Raw genomic sequence first — 20,549 nt, forward strand, 5'->3', positions numbered from 1 at the left:
ATGCCCTTTTTACCAGTGCTAGTCTGCTTTTTATGCCATTACCCCGTTCACATGGGTTGTTTTGCTACCTAGGTAGCAGAATTCCTTAACTTCGTCTGCTTCATAATCCCCAAATAAGATGTTAAGTTTATCGCTAACGTCATTTCTGCTACTTCTCATTACTTTCGTCTTTATTCCATTTACTCTCAACCCATATTCTGTACTTATTAGACTGTTCATTTCATTTATCAGATATTCTAATTTTTTTTTCACTTTCACTGAGGATATCAATGTCATCAGCCAATTTTATCTTTGATATCTTTCCAATCTGAATTGTAATTCCACTCCTGAACCTTTATTTTATATCTGTCATTGCTTCTTCGGTGTATAAATTGAACAGTAAGGGCGGGAGACTACATTTCTGTCTTACATTCTTTTTAATCCGAGCACTTTGTTATTGGTCTTCCCCTCTCACTTTTCCCTCCTGGCTCTAGCACATATTGCATATCGCCCGTCTTTCTCTATATCTTAGCCCTATTGCAAACTGATCGTCATCTAACAGATTCTCAATTTTCTTTTCCATTCTTCTGTATGCTATTCTTGTCAGCAACTTGGGCGCATGAGCTGTGAAGCTAATTGTGCGATACTTCACCTAATTGTCAGTTCTCGCTATCTTGGGAACTGTGCGGATGATGTTTTACCGTAAGTCAGATGGTATATTGCCAGTCTCGTACATTCTACGGACCAACCTGAATAATTATTGTGTTGTCCGATGGAATGTTATCAATCCCTTCTGACTTATTGCTGGGCTTGTTGCAGAGGTAGAATACCAATAGGTCAGTACATAATGCATATGAAACTGGCGGGCGAGAAAACATTATTGATGAGCACAGGAGATATGCCTGGTTTAGATGCCTATTTATAACAGGTAATTCCGGATCGTACCATGGTGTGCGCTTGGGACCCATCTGGTGCCTGTCGTGATGTTATCACATTACCATCCGCTAAATCCGATCAATCAATGCTCCAATTATCGTTTGCCTGCAGTTCAAGATACAAGTCTGTTAATACCCGCCGGATAATGTTACGTAAAGGTACATAACACCGGCAAAAGCTTGTCTCCAAACGATTAATGGTAGTCGCGGCAACTGGAAAGATTTGCAATGTACAGGCCAAAAATAAAGCCACTGAAGGCGTAACCTGAGATTCCCAGAACAATAAAGAAGCCAGAAAGTTAATTTTTAGCGTGACCTGGACATGGAAAAGATGGCAACAGAACGTTAACTGAAGAGGGTAAAAATGTGAAAAGCATGACGTTGGGCAATGAACTACAACATTCGCCCGAAGAGAAATGATGAAAACACGGAGACATAATCCAGGATGGTCAGACAGGTTACAGGTTCTGAAATGCCGCCCCCCCTCCCGAATATTTGCTGAGAATTCGCCCAATGCCATACATAGGTACACGTTAGATTCTGGTATGCGTCATGAGGGTAAATAACTACTTGCAGAGATACATGTTATATAGCAAAACGAGTGTTAAATTTACTTTCCGAAAAGCATTTAACTGATACCACAGCAATATTTACTAACGAAGTTATGAAGGGGTATGAAAAGAGTGTCCGACAAATGTGGAAGTAATTTCAGGTGTTCCCGAGGGAAGCGTGCGAGGATCCTTGTTATCAGTATTGGATGTTAATGATGTAGCAGACACTATTAGAAGTAATGTCAGACTTTTAGAGAGGCTGCACTTATATATAGTATACTATTTGATAAGTTCTGGACAAATATTTAGCCCGACCTAATATGATATCAAAGTCCTGCAAAGATTAGCAACTTCGTTGAAAATTCCACAAATGTAAAATTGTGCACAATACAAATGACAAAATTGTAATATCCTGTGACTACAGAATCAGTGAGTCACAACGGGAATCAACTACTTCGTCAAATACCTGGATGTCAGAATTAATGGGAATGTCAGTTGGAATAATCACGTATGACCAGTCGTAGGTAAAGTAGGAAAATGTTTGTGCAAAGAAAGGCAGCGCGCATGGCCACAAGTTTGTTCGTCCCACGGGAGAGCTTCACGAAAATACTGAAAGACTCCTGAAGCTGGACTCAGCTATCCCACGAAAGCCTACAGTCTCAAGAAAACAAATAAATAAAGTCCCTCAACCGCTTTCCAAGTAAAAGGCGTGATTCACTGCGAAAGCTCGTGTAACTGTTGCTGTTTTCTACAGCTACATTGCAAATCAAATCTCGCAGTGAGTTCTATGTGTAATATTACATTACTATAAAACTATCGTTTTTATTATTATTTGGCATGTTAGCCTGACAGCGGTGACGTTATTCGCACTGATTCTCAGTGCTTATCTGGTATCCATTCTAACAGATCCAGTGGGTGGTCCTGTATTATTTCTGTAACACAGTATCCGTACAATCGCTTATCCCCGTCTACATTATCTTATTTCTTCGTACATTAAGCCTTCCGCTGTGGCCGAGCGGTTCTAGGCGCTTCAGTCCGAAACCACGCGGCTGCTACGGTCGCAAGTTCGAATCCTGCCTCGGGCATGGATGTGTGTGATGCCCTTAGGTTAGTTAGGTTTAAGTAGTTCTAAGTTATAGGGGACTGATGACCTCAGATGTTAAGTTCAATAGTGTTCAGAGCCATTTGAACCATTTTGCTGTAAGCTGGCCTTTAGAGGTGAGGCATCGTGTTTCTTAATAAAATTTCTATGTAAAATTTATTATTTTGGAATTCATTGTGGTAGGCATTTACCATCGGGCCTTAACCCATTTGTGCAGTTGCTAAGTGTAGTTATTTGTTTGATCAACTGACGTTCTTTTCCTGTAATTGTGTGTTAATGAGTAATGCTATATACCAATAATAGTTCTTTCTACAACTGCACATTACTTTTAATTATTTTGATAAGAAAAGGATGGAGATTTTATTTTAGGTCTGGCAACATGCAGCAGTCTTTGGTATTTCAAAATTATCATCTTGCACCCATGCATTTTAAGAAATGCACTTCATGATGTTTGAGACTTAGGCTTAACTGCGTTATTTACTACTCATCAGCGCTCCCACTATTGAACTGTGTATTGTACTAATTCTAAAGCTTTCAATTATTTTTTGATAGTAAACCACAGTCTATGCGTATACAGTGTTATAAACTCAGCAGCTTACCATTTCTGAATCAGCTCCTACTGCCTCAGTGGTAGCACAGCGTAGTTACTTATGAGTAGCAGGATCCTCTAGCTGTGTATTGGTAGGATTGTGCTGTGTACTGTGTGTTTTGGTTCTTGTGTTTCAGAGCGCAATCAAAAGGTGAGCGGTCATGGATCAGAGATATATTTTCGGGGTGTCCTAATTTACGAAAGCCCAACAGCAGTAAGAGTTGACTATCCATGGTGAGAAAACAAAGGACGGGTTCCAGAGCTGGTGGGACAACGCTTTCAGGTGTGGGGGGGGGGGGGGGGGGGCACGTGACCACTGTCTCATTATTACACCTAGCACAGTGGCTTGTGACGGTCTCCTTGCTAGACTGCAAGCCAACCTTGAGTTGTTGCTGGGTAGTATCCCCATCCGCATTCAGACGTTCGAATCCAGGATCAAGGCATTCATTTAGGTAATCGAGTGCAAGACGTTGCCTTAATAAATACAGACCCTAAACGAGAGTTGCAATGCAAATCAAGGGTAGTTTGCTCAATTGGCAGGAGAACATGGGTCTGTCCATGGGCGGGCCAATCAGCAGCAATCCACTGGGTGTGGCCAAATAGAAGGGCGGGAGTTATTTAACAAATTACGCAACACTCTTTGGTCTATGTTGCAGAGGGTTGAAAACTTATGTATTGACACTAATGAGCAAGTGGTAGACGTGTTACGGTTAACTGTGTGCTTGCAGGAGGAAGTGGCCATCTTGAACGTTATCAATTCAGTAATATTTCAGGTTATCTACCCTCTGTCTCCTGGCAAGCTAAGAAGAACTGGCTCGGAAGTTCTTAGTGTGAGTGAATGAGTGCGGTCCGACAGAGATTGTTAGAGAAAAATTTGTCTAGTCAGTATCAGGATGACCTAGCGAGTCAATATTTTTATCGTGTTCAGGGACATTATGAAATTTTGATGCGGTATATCGAACATGTCTGCATCACAATGATGGCTTTGCGCCTTGATATTTTTGAATCAGAAGTTGTTAATTAGATATGGGAAGGGATGAGTACAGAGGGCAGTCACAGATTTTATTTGTTAATAAGACTCAAACCCTGGCATCCAGTATCGAATATGTCCGCTTCGGTGATGAAAAGTGTGTTCCGGCACCATCTCTTTTTAGAATGCGAGAGCAAAGATCGACCACCTGGTGTAATCACTCTAGTGTCAAGTCTAATAAGGCAAGAGCCTGTTTTTGTTGCAACCAAGTAGGGCACTTAGTGCGGCATTGACCAGGAGCGCGAGGAAAGGGTGGACAGAGTGGCCACCATGTGGCCTCAGACCATTGTTTGGGTGTGCGTAGGTTGATAAAATGTCGGTATAGCGTCAGGCTCTTGCAAGGGCTAACTTATCGTTTGTGTGCACCTCAATGAATCATCAACTGAATACAGGCTGTCTGGCAGCAATCTGTCACTGGTGGAACGATAATTATACAGTAAAGAGTCTCAAATTTGTAAGTTACCTGGTACACAGAATTCGAGTATGGTGTATATCACTGCGAGTCCGAGGCCATTACCAGTGGTGCATATTGACATTCAGCGGCTCTCTTGGCCTACTGAATTCAACGCTATTGAAGGATTGAGCACCGACGTGCTTTCAGTGCACGATTTCCTTGAGCACACGAGGTGCATATTAAGTCATGTCGAAAAAGTCATTATGTTCAAATTTGTGCCAGTGGGGAAGTACTTTTTGGGCACGCATGGTACAAACACAGGGTTTTTATGCAGATGCAGAGTGGTCACCATTTATACAACCCATCTGAGTGAAGAGCAGGGATGTGCCTTCTTGAAGGTCTTGAGATGGTACCCGGAAGCACTCACCAGTGGGGTAGGGGTCACTGGCAAAGTCCACAATAAGATCTTGCTGATAGGTTGGGTGCCAGTTCGGCTGTTGCCCTACCGGTTATCACCATCAAAGCTGAGAGAATTAAGAAAAATTGTTGATCATATTTTGTCTGATGGTGTGACTCAACCATCGGCCTTGTACTATGCACCACCTATCTTTTTGGTTCACAAACCCAGTGGGGAGGGTTACTGGCCAATTGTGGATTATAGGGTGCTGAATAAAAAAGGTGATTCACGAATTCGTACCACTGCCGGATCTTCATCATTGCTTTACTTCGTTTTCCAGTGCACAGTGTTCGACATTCTTGACCTGAGTCAGACCTATCACCAGGTGCCTCTCGCAGTGAAGTTCAAGTCTCTTACAGCTTTTTGCATGTGTTGGAACTTCTTTCAGTATAGCTGAATTCTGTTCACGTTGGCCACTAGAGGAAGCGTATTATGATGCTTACTAGATTCTGTCCTGTGCGACTTAAAATGTTTCTGCAAGTGTCTGAAAACTTTCAGTGGGCACCTCGATCATATAGGCTGTCCTTCATCTTCTCCAGGAAGCTGCTAATGCCAACAAGGCCCGAAAAAACATCTCGTTCCTTGGTCATCTTGTGTCCAGTGATGGTGTGAGCGAGGACTGTGAGCAAACTAAGGCTTTTCATCTGTTCCACAAAGCTAAGAATAAAAAGGGTATAGCTAGATTGAGAAGAACGGGAAATGTTTTTCGTTAATTCATCCCAATCTTTACGGAGCTGGCTGCCACCCTTAACCAACTGTGGAGGGAGGGTGAAAATTTTTAGTTGAATGATACTCAACAGGAATCCTTCGATGCACTGAAGGCGACGCTGGCTATTGTGACTATCCTAGCTACACCAGATTTCTTTGAAGAGTTTGTCTTGAAGGCAGACGCATCCAGTTCAAGTATGGCAGCCGTCCTTCTCCATCACGAGGAGGAAGTGAGGAAGCCTCTCACTTACACGTCCACGTCATTATCAGCGGTAGGGAGGAAATATTTGGTACACGATCTAGAAACACTGGCCATATTATTTGGATAGTAACGGTTCAAGTATTATCTTGAGCATAAGCCATTCCGCGTACAGACAGAAACCAGGCCTTAACGTGGGTGCTCTCTATGCTATGGGAAGAACAGGGAGATGGTCAATGCACATATTCGCCTCTGGTTTTAATGTTCATCATAAAAGGGACAGAGATAACAGTGTGACCGATGCCCCTAGCCAAATGATGGAACACGAACTGAGGCAGCAAATCTCTTGCAATGTGAGGAAGAAAGCAGCTTTTGTGGTAAAAGTCTTCAGAGAGATTCTGGAGCTATTCAGAATGTTAGGCGAAAAACAGGACGCTGATCATCGATTATGGAGAGTAAAACAACAACAACAACAACTTAAAGGAGGGAAGGTTGGGTCAGAGTATACATGTACCAAGAGAGAGTTCAGGTTCCTTACCTGCTGTGATGGGAGGGATAAGAGCTGATTCCTCCAGTGTTTAACTACTTGTGTGGAGGGCACCTGGGGATGTATAAGACAGCAGTGACAAAGGAAATGGCGATGTCCATAAATTAGTGGGCCAAATTAGTGGAGCGAAACCCAACCTCAACACCCGGTAGGGAAGCTTAGCTCTGATAGGGTGGAGCAACCTATGGACGAGATGTTCATCAATTATCTAGGTCCCCTTCGCTAAACTAAACAAGGTAATCGGTACATGTTTGTGTTGGTGGACGTCTTCTCCCATTTTCTTTGGCTGGTTCTGATTATAGAAGGTACTGTGAGTATAACCATTAAATATCTAATGTGGTATCGATAGCAACGATGCCACAACGGTCAACGCCGACCACAGCGCAGCGCCCTGTAGCCGACTCTGTGGAGCTCTACGAGCGCCACTCCGAATTCAGTCCATTTGATTCCGAGCAGACGACCAACCAACATTGTTTCATTTTCATAGTGGGCCAGCCACTACAGATTTTGCCTGTGTAACTTCTGTGAGCTTTGATACATCCACCTTCGCACCCATGTACTCCTCAGTGCAAAGTTATGTATTTACGTTATTATGTATTCACGTTATTATTGTGTTGACATATAGTAAAACCACTTTTACTTTAATTGCAGTATCGAGAGTTCCACCTCACCTGCTCCTCCTAGATTCCTACATTCGGCCTACCCTTCAGTTTTCAGGAGCAAACCCACGCGCCGGCTTCCAGGCGGGATACAAAATCGAAGTCATACTTTCTGTATCCTTGGTACCGCAAAACGTGTGATTGGCGACGATGTGCCAGCTTTTGCGTCCTGTAATTTAAAAGATTTTGCTTTACCAATGATATTTCGCATGTAACCATTATCCCTAGTACCCACAACCCTTCTTTGTGCAGTGTGTGAACCGCAATCTTAAGTTGACCTTGGTAATCTGGCACGGGAAGTCGCAGATGTAGTTGGATTAATCCACTGGGTGGCCTAATTTTGCCTCCAACACAGCCATGCATGAAACGCATAGGACCACTCTCTCCAAATTTTTGCTCACATTCCCTATTAACTCGCCACTTTCCAACCTGCAGTAGATTAATGATCGCCTTCCTGAAGATAATGATCATAAGGTCATGAAGAAGACCTGGGAATCTGCAAGAGATAACATACAGCTTGCACACCAGAGGGACAATACTAGATGTAACAAGAACAGACATATAGACATCCGACACTCGTTACCGCCATGAAACCGAAGTCTACTTGAAGAAATTTCAGGTACAAAGCGGGGGAGGGGGGGGGGGGAGGTGACGTAGCTCACTTCTACCTTCTAACACCCAAACATTCAGATGTCAGACACTGAGATTGGTACCAAACGTTGGTGAAGTTCTCTGGGAGGTGAGACGGCGCCGGCACGGTAGCTCAGCGTGTTCGGTCAGAGGGTTAGCTGCCTACTGTAATAAAATAACTGAGTTAATGGATCAACGATGAAAATGAACAAGCGTCATGGGACGCCCGCCCCGAACAAATACAACACCCCAACAACTAATAACGAACGAAATGACATAAAAAAAAGTTGGTAGAGTGTAAGATTGTCGTACTGAAGGTCCCAAGTTCGTAATCCATTGATGGTGATCTTTTTTAACAGATTACGGGTGAACTTGTTACATGGGAGAAAATTTTTATGCCATGTAAAAGGACGTTTCGGAGTTTGTAGCAATGTTCTTTTGGCAGTCTGCTTTCACGTCATTAGCTGAAAGTTGCAAACCTATAGCGTGCATTTGTGTAGATAATGTACCCAATAGGTTTGCTTCTTTCAACCAACGAAACGAAAGCAGACTCCCAAAAGAACGTTGCTACAAACTCTGAAACGTGTTCTTACATGGCATAAAAACGTTCTGCCATACAATTTCAGGCGTAATCTGTTAAAAAAATCTCTATCAGTGGGTGTCGAACTCATGATCTTTTGTACAACGATCTGACGTTCTACCAATTCACCTACCAGACATCTTCGCATTTGGAGCTCACAGAAATGGTCTGACTGTACTCCGTAGTTCTGGTGTTACTTTTGATTACCGTCTATGCATATTCTACTGGACGACAGCACACAGCACGAACTAAATCGGTGTCTTGGTTGATGCTCTATCGACACACAACGTTTAGTACAGAGCTGAGTGTCTGAGATGTGGAAGTTTGGGTGTAAGATGTTTCCACTGTTTGTGGGACCGCACAAAGTGGTTCAGATCGCTTCCCCAGTGAGTATCCTGATCAAGAACCTTTCCAGCAGTAAATTAACCAAGGATCATATCAGCCAGCTGAAGTTCGCCACCGGAACCAGGATGCTGGGGAATCCCCTCATACCTTGCCGCTCCTGCCTCTGCCGGTACCAGCTTAATGGGGGAGAAGGGGGAGGAGGATGATGTGATGCGCATGAACATCCTCAGCACTCAGTATCGGTAGTCTCTGTTGTGTTTATGTCCCTGCCCCATAGCTAGGTAAATGGAGGACGCTGGCCAACAGTTGGGCACGTGAGACTGGCGGATGGGGATACAGCAGCATGTGCAGCAAGCAGAAGAGAAGAGACTTGCTAGCAGCAGTGTGGAGAGTTGGAGGTCCAGTTTTATCTAGGGCCTGAGATTGCTCCATCGGGCTGAACGTAGCTGGAAGGTATAAACCTGGCCTGTGGAGTGTTATTGATGCTGTGGCTCCGGTTAAAGTGTCAGCTACTCGACCGTTCAAGGAAGCTAGCCTGCTCAGGGAACCGTTGTGTGCCCGCGTTGTGGGCGTTATGGTGAGCCCTTTTCTGTAATGGGAAGTAATTATGTTCTTAACTGATATCTGACCCACTGCATCTTGGTTGCTTTCGGATCTAACTGGTATTTGCGGTCGTTCCGCCAATATTGTGTTGCAAGTGGAGACGTGTGGTTGATTGTGTGCTCAGGACCGTGCTTACTATTCAGATTTTTCTGTAAGCTACCTGTGTGGCATATTACCTATTCAGAGCTTGCCAACCTTCTTTTATTCACGGTCTCTTGTATTTTACTAGAATAATGTTTAATTCTATTTAAATGTGTATTTTATAGGACAGATTAGCCATTATTTTATAGCTTGTTTATTGACTTCAAGAGCGAACCTGGAAATCTGCGTCACTGTATGTTTTGGTTGGCAACGTGATTAATATTTATTTTGTCTTTTATATAACTGACTTTTGGATCACTGCGAACGTTCAAAAGTAGGAAGTTTCACTGCTTTCTCTCACGTCCACAAATTCCAAAATTTAGAAACCGTGGTGTACTGGTTATGATACGACACTGTTTCATGGAGGGTGGCGAGTTCAAAAGTCACCTGAACTGTAAAATTTTAATTTCTATATTCGGTTCGAGTACATTCGAGAAGTACTCACAAATGTCAAGATTCATTGTACTGCAATGTTATGTAGCTGTTATACTGTATGTGTTCTGGCCGGAGGCAGTTCGCTCCGCGCTCTTGTATCAAGTGCTGAATAAACCTTCGTTAAGTGAAGTTCGTGTTCGTCAGTCATCTAATTACATATATGCTTCTAATTTCTGTTCGGACATATGATGGTACTTCATTCGTTGTACTTTTCCATTTGGCTTGTAATTCTGAATGCATAGAATATAATTACTTCAGAAATACTTATGAACATAATTATTCTAGTGGTACACGTTGCACATTAATATATTATGCTAAGTACACCAAAGTAAATTAAGCAGTTTGTTTTAGGAGGGGACGTTATCTCGTGAGTTTAAATTTTATAATGCCTTTTGATATGCTACTGTAAATACCCTTGTTACGCCAACAACTGCTGTGATGAGTTCTCTAACAAATCGATTAGTGTACATTTGTGTCTGCTGGAAGACTGCAAGATCTGTCACAACCACCATTCTCACTAATATCCTGGCGACCCAAAGAATCTAAAATTATGGTAAATGTTACACGGAAATAGTTCAAAAAAACGTTCGTGTGATAAAACTGAGTCAGAAAAAACGATACAGGTCACGAATGCTGCTTTCACTCCACCCAGTTCTCTAGAATGGGCTGCTGCAGTTGATGTGCCAATTCACTGGCAGCCGTGCACCCGCAGGCAGTGATGACCCGTACTGTCTTGGCACCACACCCGCAGACAGACGTGGGGGAGTGGTTCAGGCATGCGGAAGTCACATGCCATAGTGCTGTACCAACTGTACCTGCCCACGAGTAAGCCGCCAGGCACTGCTGAGCAGCTCTGCTTCATGAGGCAGTGCTGGTGTGGCGTGTTCTGCCAGATACTGCGGATGAGGCGTTGAAGAGTCATCAGTGGTGACCTACATGCGGCTATTCTTCTTTTCAGGCCATTATAGATGCCATAGGTTTATAAAAATACAAAGACTGGAATTTTAATAGCCACAGCTATTTATTTGCATCTTATAATTAATTTTCTTCGAGACATTTAAGTCTCATCTTTATCTACGATAATGACGGAAGCTGAAGAAATGGATCAAAATTTGTGCTATGGCCAGGAGTTCAACTCAGGTCTCGTTACGTACTAGGCAAGGATGCCGACCATTACACCACCACAGCCTTGTCTCTAACATCGTTCTATGGACTAGTCAAGTCGAATGCCCTCCCAAACACAAACTTCATATCTTCAGCTTATCTGGACGTCCCTAATCCGTAATGCCACAGTGGTGTGCTGGTGTGATGGTCAGCATTTCTTCTTAGAATGGACGGAGATCTGGTTTCAACTCCTGGCTGTGGCACAAATTTTAATTCATTTCTTCACCTTCCATCATATTTATTTACATGTTATACAAAATACATACGGGTTTAACAGTTTTACTCTCCTTCGAAGTACTGACCAGCATTGTGTATAATGCATTACCGGTGATGAGAAAGTCACAGAATACCCTTAGCAACTACAATCTTGTTGATTGTCCGAGTGGAGTGGTGTACAGTCTGACGAGTCTCTGTAAAAGCTCTGAAGGGAATGCCGGGAAATGCTTTCTTCAAGTTAGGAATAAACCTGAAATCAAAAGGGCTCAAGTCCAGAGAGTAGGTGGATGGTACAGCACTTTTCAGCCATATCGATCGAACAAATCACAACTTGCACTGCATGCACCCGAGTGTTGTCCTGGATTATGATGGGCAGGTCTTGTACAAAGTGTCACTGCTTCTTCCTCTAAGCTGCTCATTTTTGGAACACTGCCTGCGAGCAGCTTAGAGAAAGAAGCAGTGACACTTTGTACAAGACCTGTCCATCATATTCCATGACAACACTCGGGTGCATGCAGTGCAAGTTGTGAGTGATCTGTTCGATCGATATGGCTGGGAAGTGCTGTACCATCCACCACACTCCCCAAACTGACGCCATTGTAGCTTCAGCATGATTCCTAAATTGCAGGAAGCACTTCGTGGCATTTCCTTAGTAACTGTTACAGAAACAGCTCTGCTCGTACTGCCAACACAAGTGGCGCTCCTAAAGCGATTTTACGACTTTGACAAAACTGGTAATGGTTATACACACTGCTGAGTGACTAGTTTGAAGTACAGCAAAACTTTGAAACCTAAATCTATTTTGCACAAGTTGTACGAGGGTCGTTCAATAAGTAATGCCCCACTTTTTTTTCTCAGAACATATTTATTGTTAAGAGTCAGAATTTGGTGAAAATATACATCAACACGTCTTGTCCCTGTCCTATTTTTCTACATAGTCTCCATCTCGTTTTATGGCCGTACATCAACATCGTGAAAGAGCATGTATTCCCTGCTGGTAAAACCTCTTGTCCTGTACGCGTAGCCATGTTTTCACTGCATGAGTGACGCTCTCGTCACCTTAAAAGTGTGTTGCCCGCAGACAATCTTTAAGCGCCCCAAAGAGATGGAAGTCCGAGGGTGCCAGGTCTGGACTGTAGAGTGGATGAGGCAGTGATGTCCAACCCAATTTGGCGATGTGTTCCCTTTTTCTCAGACTTGTGTGTGGGCGTGCATTATCGTGTTGGAGCAAGATTTCTGCTGGATTGTTGCCGATCGAACACGCCGGAAACGGTTCTCGAGTTTATTCAGAGTCTTCGTGTATGCCTCTGAATTGATGGTTGACCCTCTTGGCATCCCATCCACGAGAATGAACGCCATCACAATCCCAGAAGACACTGACCATGACTTTTCCGGCAGAGGAGGTTGTCTTGAAGCGCTTCTTTTGTGGCGAATGAGGGTGATGGCTTTTTGTTTCCGGCGCAAGGTGGTGCGGTGCACCCGGCTTTCGTCCCCCATAACGATCTGTGACAGAAAGGCCTCTCTGTCGGTCTCAAAACGCTCCAACAATTCAGATAAAATGACGTTTCTTTGAATCTTGTGGTTCGCTGTGAGCATTCCTGGAACCCATCGTGAGCACCTTTTTGAATATCCGAGTGTCTCAATTATTGCAGACGCACTTCCAATACTGACCGAAAACTGTAGAGCTAATTGTCCAGCTGTTATTCGCCGGTTCGCGCGAACAGTGGCAACCGTACGATTCAGCATGTCTGGAACAGTGGCTGTGATAGGACGTCCGGACCTTGGCTGATCGTGGAGCTGTTTCTCCCTTTCCTGAAGCTGTAGCTTTCTTTACCCATCGCTCAACTGTGCCCCTATGAACTGCAGCATCGCCATACACGGCACACAAACGTTTATGGATTTTCACCAAGGTTTCTTTTTCTGCACACAAGAATTCAAATGGTACAGTATGTACCAGTCCCGTGGGACAATCCGCCAACTGTAATGAACTTGCTTCTGATTGGTCGGCACGTTCGGGTGCTAGGTGCAAAAACGCCTAACTTGTCTTATATATATATATATATATATATATATATATATATTGTTGTTGTTGTGGTGGTCTTCAGTCCTGAGACTGGTTTGATGCAGCTCTCCATGCTACTCTATCCTGTGCAAGCTTCTTCATCTCCCAGTACCTACTGCAAACTACATCCTTCTGAATCTGCTTAGTGTATTCATCTCTTGGTCTCCCTCTACGATTTTTACCCTCCACGCTGCCCTCCAATACTAAATTGGTGATCCCTTGATGCCTCAGAACATGTCCTACCAACCGATCCCTTCTTCTGGTCAAGTTGTGCCACAAACTTCTCTTCTTCCCAATCGTATTCAATACTTCCTCATTAGTTATGTGATCTACCCATCTAATCTTCAGCATCCTTCTGTAGCACCACATTTCGAAAGCTTCTATTCTCTTCTTGTCCAAACTATTTATCGTCCATGTTTCACTTCCATACATGGCTACACTCCATACAAATACTTTCAGAAATGACTTCCTGACACTTAAATCTATACTCGATGTTAGCAAATTTCTCTTCTTCAGAAACGCTTTCCTTGCCATTGCCAGTCTACATTTTATATCCTCTCTACTTCGACCATCATCAGTTATTTTGCTCCCCAAATAGCAAAACTCCTTTACTACTTTAAGTGTCTCATTTCCTAATCTAATTCCATCAGCATCACCCGACTTAATTAGACTACAATCCATTATCCTTGTTTTGCTTTTGTTGATGTTCATCTTATATCCTCCTTTCAAGAGACTGTCCATTCCATTCAACTGCTCTTCCAAGTCCTTTGCTTTCTCTGACAGAATTATAATGTCATCGGCGAACCTCAAAGTTTTTATTTCTTCTCCATGGATTTAATACCTACTCCGAATTTTTCTTTTGTTTCCTTTACTGCTTGCTCAATATACAGATTGAACAACATCGGGGAGAGGCTACAACCCTCTCTTACTCCCTTCCCAACCACTGCTTCTCTTTCATGTCCCTCGACTCTTATAACTGCCATCTGCTTTCTGTACAAATTGTAAATAGCCTTTCGCTCCTTGTATTTTACCCCTACCACCTTTAGAATTTGAAAGAGAGTATTCCAGTCAACATTGTCAAAAGCTTTCTCTAAGTCTACAAATGCTAGAAACGTAGGTTTGCCTTTCCTTAATCTTTCTTCTAAGATAAGTCGTAAGGTCAGTACTGCCTCAAGTGTTCCAGTGTTTCTACGGAATCCAAACTGATCTTCCCCGAGGTTGGCTTCTAGTAGTTTTTCCATTCGTCTGTAAAGAATTCGTGTTAGTATTTTACAGCTGTGACTTATTAAACTGATAGTTCGGTAATTTTCACATCTGTCAACACCTGCTTTCTTTGGGATTGGAATTATTATATTCTTCTTGAAGTCTGAGGGTATATCTCCTGTTTCATACATGGCTCTGAGCACTATGCGACTCAACTGCCGAGGTCATCAGTCGCCTAGAACTTAGAACTAATTAAACCTAACTAACCTAAGGACATCACACACATCCATGCCCGAAGCAGGATTCGAACCTGCGACCGTAGCGGTCGCTCGGCTCCAGACTGTAGCACCCAGAACCGACTGTAGCACCCAGAACCGCTCGTCCACCCCGGCCGGCGGTTGTGTTTCATACATCTTGCTCACCAGATGGTAGAGTTTTGTCAGGACTGGCTCTCCCAAGGCCGTCAGTAGTTCCAATGGAATGTTGTCTACTCCGGAGGCCTTGTTTCAACTCAGGTCTTTCAGTGCTCTGTCAAACTCTTCACGCAGTATCATATCTCCCATTTCATCTTCATCTACATCCTCTTCCATTTCCGTAATATTGTCCTCAAGTACATCGCCCTTGTATAGACCCTCCATATACTCCTTCCACCTTTCTGCTTTCCCTTCTTTGCTTAGAACTGTGTTTCCATCTGAGCTCTTGATATTCATACAAGTCGTTCTCTTATCTCCAAAGGTCTCTTTAATTTTTTTGTAGGCAGTATCTATCTTACCCCTAGTGAGATAGGCCTCTACATCCTTACATTTGTCCTCTAGCCATCCCTGCTTAGCCATTTTGCACTTCCTCTCGATCTCATTTTTGAGACGTTTGTATTCCTTTTTGCCTGCTTCATTTACTGCATTTTTATATTTTCTCCTTTCATCAATTAAATTTAATATTTCTTCTGTTACCCAAGGATTTCTAGCAGCCCTCGTCTTTTTACCTACTTGTTCCTCTGCTGCCTTCACTACTTCATCCCTCACAGCTACCGATTCTTCTTCTACTGTATTTCTTTCCCCCATTCCTGTCAATTGTTCCCTTATGCTCTCCCTGAAACTTTGTACAATATATATATATATATATATATATATATATATATATATATTGCAACCGTAGTGCTTTGGACACCTTCGGGTCGCTTTGGCGCGCCTGTAAGAGGAAGTACTTCGGCTGCGCTAGTCACTCTGTTTCGAGCGTTCTGGAGGGCCAGACATGTATTTCATTATCGTGCATTACTTAGTTGTGAATATGTAATAGTCACTCTGTTTCGGTTGTTCTTCAGGGCTGGACATGTCGTACCTATATCGGGATTAACTTGTTTGTTAATACGTAATCCTCACTCTGTGTAGTGCGCACCGGAGAACCGGACATGTGTATCACATTTCGGAAGTTGGATGGAAAAGTTACCATACAATTAAGAAGGCTATGTTGAGTGTTGTGAAAGTGTAAATGTGTGAATATTTAAAAAAACCAAACAGGGTGCATTAATGAGAAGTGTCGCCTACCATCACTGTCAGTACTAGAGATCTTGCCCTCTGTAGTTACAGAGACTAACCTGGGCAAGTGGTATCCTGGAAAAAGCACAATCACAGATTCGAATTGACAACGTAGCAGCCTCCGCCGAAGAAGGTTCAAATGGCTCTGAGCACTATGGGACTTAACTTCTGAGGTCATCAGTCCCCTAGATCTTACAACTACTTAAACCTAACTAACCTAAGGACATCACACACATCCGTGCCCGAGGCAGGATTCGAACCTGCGACCATAGCGGTCGCGCGGTTCCAGGCTGTAGCGCCTAGAACCGCTCGTCCACCCCGGCCGGCGCCGAACAAGATCCCACGACCGACGAGCTGTCTTGTGCGCTGGGGACACAACTTTAGAAGACGACAGGTTGCTGGAAAGAAAGATCAGAGACTCTTATTCAATCTCTCCAAATCTCTCCACCTTCCAGATCTGACTTCCAAAGGGACACATAATTTATACATTAGTTATTGAAAGACCCTCGTAACTAAGTAATTGCCACTATTACAGTTCTAACCCTCATCTGTGTTTTGTTAAATTAGACATGTACACCGGATGGTGGAGCCAACCTCCTCGCAAACGTGCAGTGGAAAGTGCGGTACAAGTGACTACTCTTCCATTTGTGCATTTCGCTCGACCCAGAGTGGTGCGCCGTCCGGTGTGGCCGAGCGGTTCTAGGCGCTACAGTCTGGAACCGCGCGACCGCTACGTTCGCAGGTTCTAATCCTGCCTCAGGCATAGATGTGTGTGATGCCCTTAGGTTAGTTACGTTTACGTAGTTGTAAGTTCTAGGGGACTGATGACCTCAGAGGACTGATGACCTCAGAAGTTAAGTCCCATAGTGCTCAGAGCCATTTGAACCATTTTGAAGCCAGAGTGGTGCGTGGTGAGAATAGGCCAAAATGGTTCAAATGGCTCTGAGCACTATGGGACTTAACATCTGAGATCATCAGTCCCCTAGAACTTAGAACTACTTAAACCTAACTAACGTAAGCACATCACACACACCCATGCCCGAGACAGGATTCGAACCTGCGACCGTAGCAGTCACGCGGTTCCGGACTGAAGCGCCTAGAACCACTCGGCCACACCGGCCGGCGAGAGTAGCTCGGTGCAGGTGGCGCCAGGGCAGGCGGGCAGCAGGTAGCGGGTACTCACGTTCTGCATGTCGACGTTGGCGCCGTAGTCGACCAGGATGCGCACCATGTCGACGTCTCTCCGCCTGGTGGCCAGGTGCAGCGCGGTGTCGCCGTTGTCGGTGGTGGCGCGCAGCTGCTCGGCCGTCTGCTGCGACAGCAGCTCGCGGCACATGGACTGGTTGCCCGCCTCGACGGCCAGCAGCAGCGGGATCTTGCCCCTCTGCAAAGTGCACACGGCCTTCCTCAGCAGCTGCCCCCAGCCGCCGCCCACCTGCAGCTTGTTGCGCGACACGAAGTCGTTGCTGAGCGCCGCGCTGATGGCCAGCGAAGCCGCCGCCTCCACAGGCATCGCCGCCACAGATGTGACCGACGCGCCGGCCGACGGCGACGGCGACGACGTCGACGCCGCACCAGCAGCCGAGCGGGACGCCGTCAGGTTGGCCGGCACGCTTTCCGTTCTGGTGATCGGGATCGGCATCCCGAATCATCTCACACCTGCCTGTACTCGTCAGCGACCGAATCCCATTGGCCTCCGATGGCAACTGCACAGCACTGACTACACGGTGAAATGAGCTGTTGCTCTCTGAGAAACAGTGATCGGTCTTTTGCAAATATTACTGCTGCCAGAGGTTAAGGCTTGTTATCCAAACCTGTAATGGCTAATGTTGGACAAGGGTGCTGGTTCTACAACATACAAGACTCCACAACGTTTGTGGTGACAATCATAAAATAATCATCCATAAAACTGTTGACCTTTTACAGAAACATCTCCATGAGGATTTAAAGTTCATTAACTACAACTGAACTGATGATGTATGGACAAGACTGTAGATTCTACAACACTTTGTCAGCTGTGACAAGCTATCAACAACCATACTGTTAGCTGTTTTTTTTCTTTCTCGGAAGCAATAATATTACTAGTACTGAAGATTAACGTTCATAACCTAGAGCTGGAGGACAAGTGTGCGTATTCCAGAAAAACATCCTGGTGGAAACAAGTCCAAGAGCCAGGTACTTAAAACCATCTTGATTAAACCCATTTGATTGAAACTGGTAGCAGAAATATGTGACCTAATTTCTCTTTTGTAGTGATTTCTGCCCTTACACAACTGAGATATTCAAAAGGACCTCATTTCAAAGCTACTTCAGTGTGCCATGAAAGAGATCATTTTTACAAACAGACTGGTGGTGGTTTTCAATTAACAGCCTAAAGTCCAGTGATGTACCTGTACATCATATACATGCACCTGTGTAAAAAAAGTTTTTCTTTGAAGACTGTAAAATTGGTGGACACTTGGATGCGCTATTCCTTCATTGGATCCAGATTAGCCTGAGTCTCAGTGCACAATCAATCAAATTAGGGTAACTGTTGAGATATACAAATCAAGCTATATTTTACAAAAAAAAGTTATTTATCAATGAAAATTTATCCTTATTGTGGGTAGCATTTATTCTTTCATCACTTATAGTTTTCATTTAGAGTGTCCATTTATCCAATCGATTTTTGAGATCTAGTTTCAATGAAATTGGCAGTATAAACAGGACGACATATGCGTATCTCACGACTAAATTTTACAGACAGGGGAAATCTTGAAATTATAGCATCGAAGGCACAGTAATGGCTTTAAAAATATTTTCTATAAATACAGCACAAGAAATAAAAAAACATGTTTCTTTGAGAAGACTGTTAACGATTTAGAATGTCATCCTCTGAATTATAGATCGCGTAGTACACCTGAAAATGATACTATGGTCTGAGGACAGGAAATGACAATAGTGGACCTGATGTGGCTGCAGTGAATTCTGCAAAAAAAATTATTCCTCTCACCCATGAAGAGATTTTAATCTCCAGGAGCCAAAAACGTTATAAATAGTCCCGATTATCGGCTTGAGAAACAAAAGAGAAACAGTAGGTCACGCCAAAGAGACGCTCTAGTGTAATGTGTTCCTGGCACAGTTTTAACTGTGACCTTCAGTAAAGCGTCTGTTTAAGGCTCAGAAAATATCTGCAGCGTGTAACCCTTTCTGTTGGGCTCAGGGTCTCCCCACATCGATGCTATCAGCGACAGCCAATTCCAAAACACCTGCTCCCGACCTGACCTCGACACACACTGGTGAGGCCGGCACACCGGTGTCTGTGTTATCACTGCGAGAACGGACCGTCTGACTGGATTCCAATAAACGTGAGTCAACGACAAGCAGTCCCCACTGTCACTGCAAGGTTATGTTGGATTAAACAGAATGTAGGTTCTAAAAAGTTCTGGATGAGATTCTTTTCTTATGATAAAATGGCTTTTTCGTTAGAATGTCACTAATTCATGTATCTTCTCTTTTGTCCAGAAAAAGAGTTGTGAAGTAAAGAGTGACAAGAATTTTCAAATCCGGGTACATGTTCCCGATGTCACCCAGGAACGCTTAGATGATGCTCTTTACCAAGCACCTGTAGATGAAGCGTCATCATATAATGTCTTGATTATGTAATACGTCATACTTTCACCCATTAATGATAACTTATGTAAAGTCAGTGTAAACGCTGCAAACTGAGCTGAAGCGCCCTCTATTCTAAAGTTATTTACAAGCATTGGATTATACCCATGAAGTGTTGCTAGATACAAATAACAATTTTCAGGAAATATATTGATTGAAAATTTGTTTACCAAATATGACAGACCACATGTCAGAAGCTCGACTGTGGTCAATAGTAGCACACAGATAAGAAAGCACTGAAAATTTACGAAAGCACTATCTTCAGTAACCCGGTAAAATATTTACTTGGCTACCGACTTTGACATTTGAGAACCGCCAAATCTACGACCCATTTTATGAGTGGAAGAATAGAAACAAAACTCTACAGACCATGAGTGCTATCATGGTTTCGTTAAAAAACCGTTGCCCTTTCCTGTAGTTTCATAGACACATCACACGTGTTAGCTGCACACGACTACACAGTTGAGAAGCTGCGATGTTGATGATTTCCTTTGACGCAACGGCTCTGTCGGTTGTAATTTCTGCAGCTTTGCGACAACACGAAACGTCGCAATCGTAATAGAGTTTCAACAGTACGTGATTCCCTAATGTCAGCTGTGCGATTCAAAGCGGTCCTATTTAACAGGCGAGCAACAACACCGGTACAGAACTGCACAGACACCAGACTGGAGGCGCGCACTGTGATTCCACCAGTGTTACCAACCTAACGAACACCAAGAGCACGTGACCGCAGTGCGCCCGTACTTTTCCTGGGATGCGCAGCGAATCGGGGGAGGAGAAAAATAACAACGACGATACATAAGAGCCGAGGGAAGCGAATACGGTATGAGGTGG

General features: G+C 43.8%; 1 protein-coding gene across 1 annotated transcript in view; it reads right to left on the bottom strand.

The window, feature by feature from the left end:
- The window catches only part of LOC126416840 (serine/threonine-protein phosphatase 6 regulatory ankyrin repeat subunit A), a 448,195-nt gene extending 430,489 nt beyond the window's left edge, over nt 1-17,706 (bottom strand). Inside the window, exon 1 of the mRNA XM_050084723.1 lies at nt 17,248-17,706. Coding sequence (XP_049940680.1) covers nt 17,248-17,706 — 459 coding nt within the window. The remainder of the gene's footprint in view (nt 1-17,247) is intronic.
- Between the last annotated feature and the right edge of the window lie 2,843 nt (nt 17,707-20,549).

This window comes from Schistocerca serialis, chromosome 8 (assembly GCF_023864345.2).
Source record: "Schistocerca serialis cubense isolate TAMUIC-IGC-003099 chromosome 8, iqSchSeri2.2, whole genome shotgun sequence".
NCBI lineage: Eukaryota > Metazoa > Arthropoda > Insecta > Orthoptera > Acrididae > Schistocerca > Schistocerca serialis.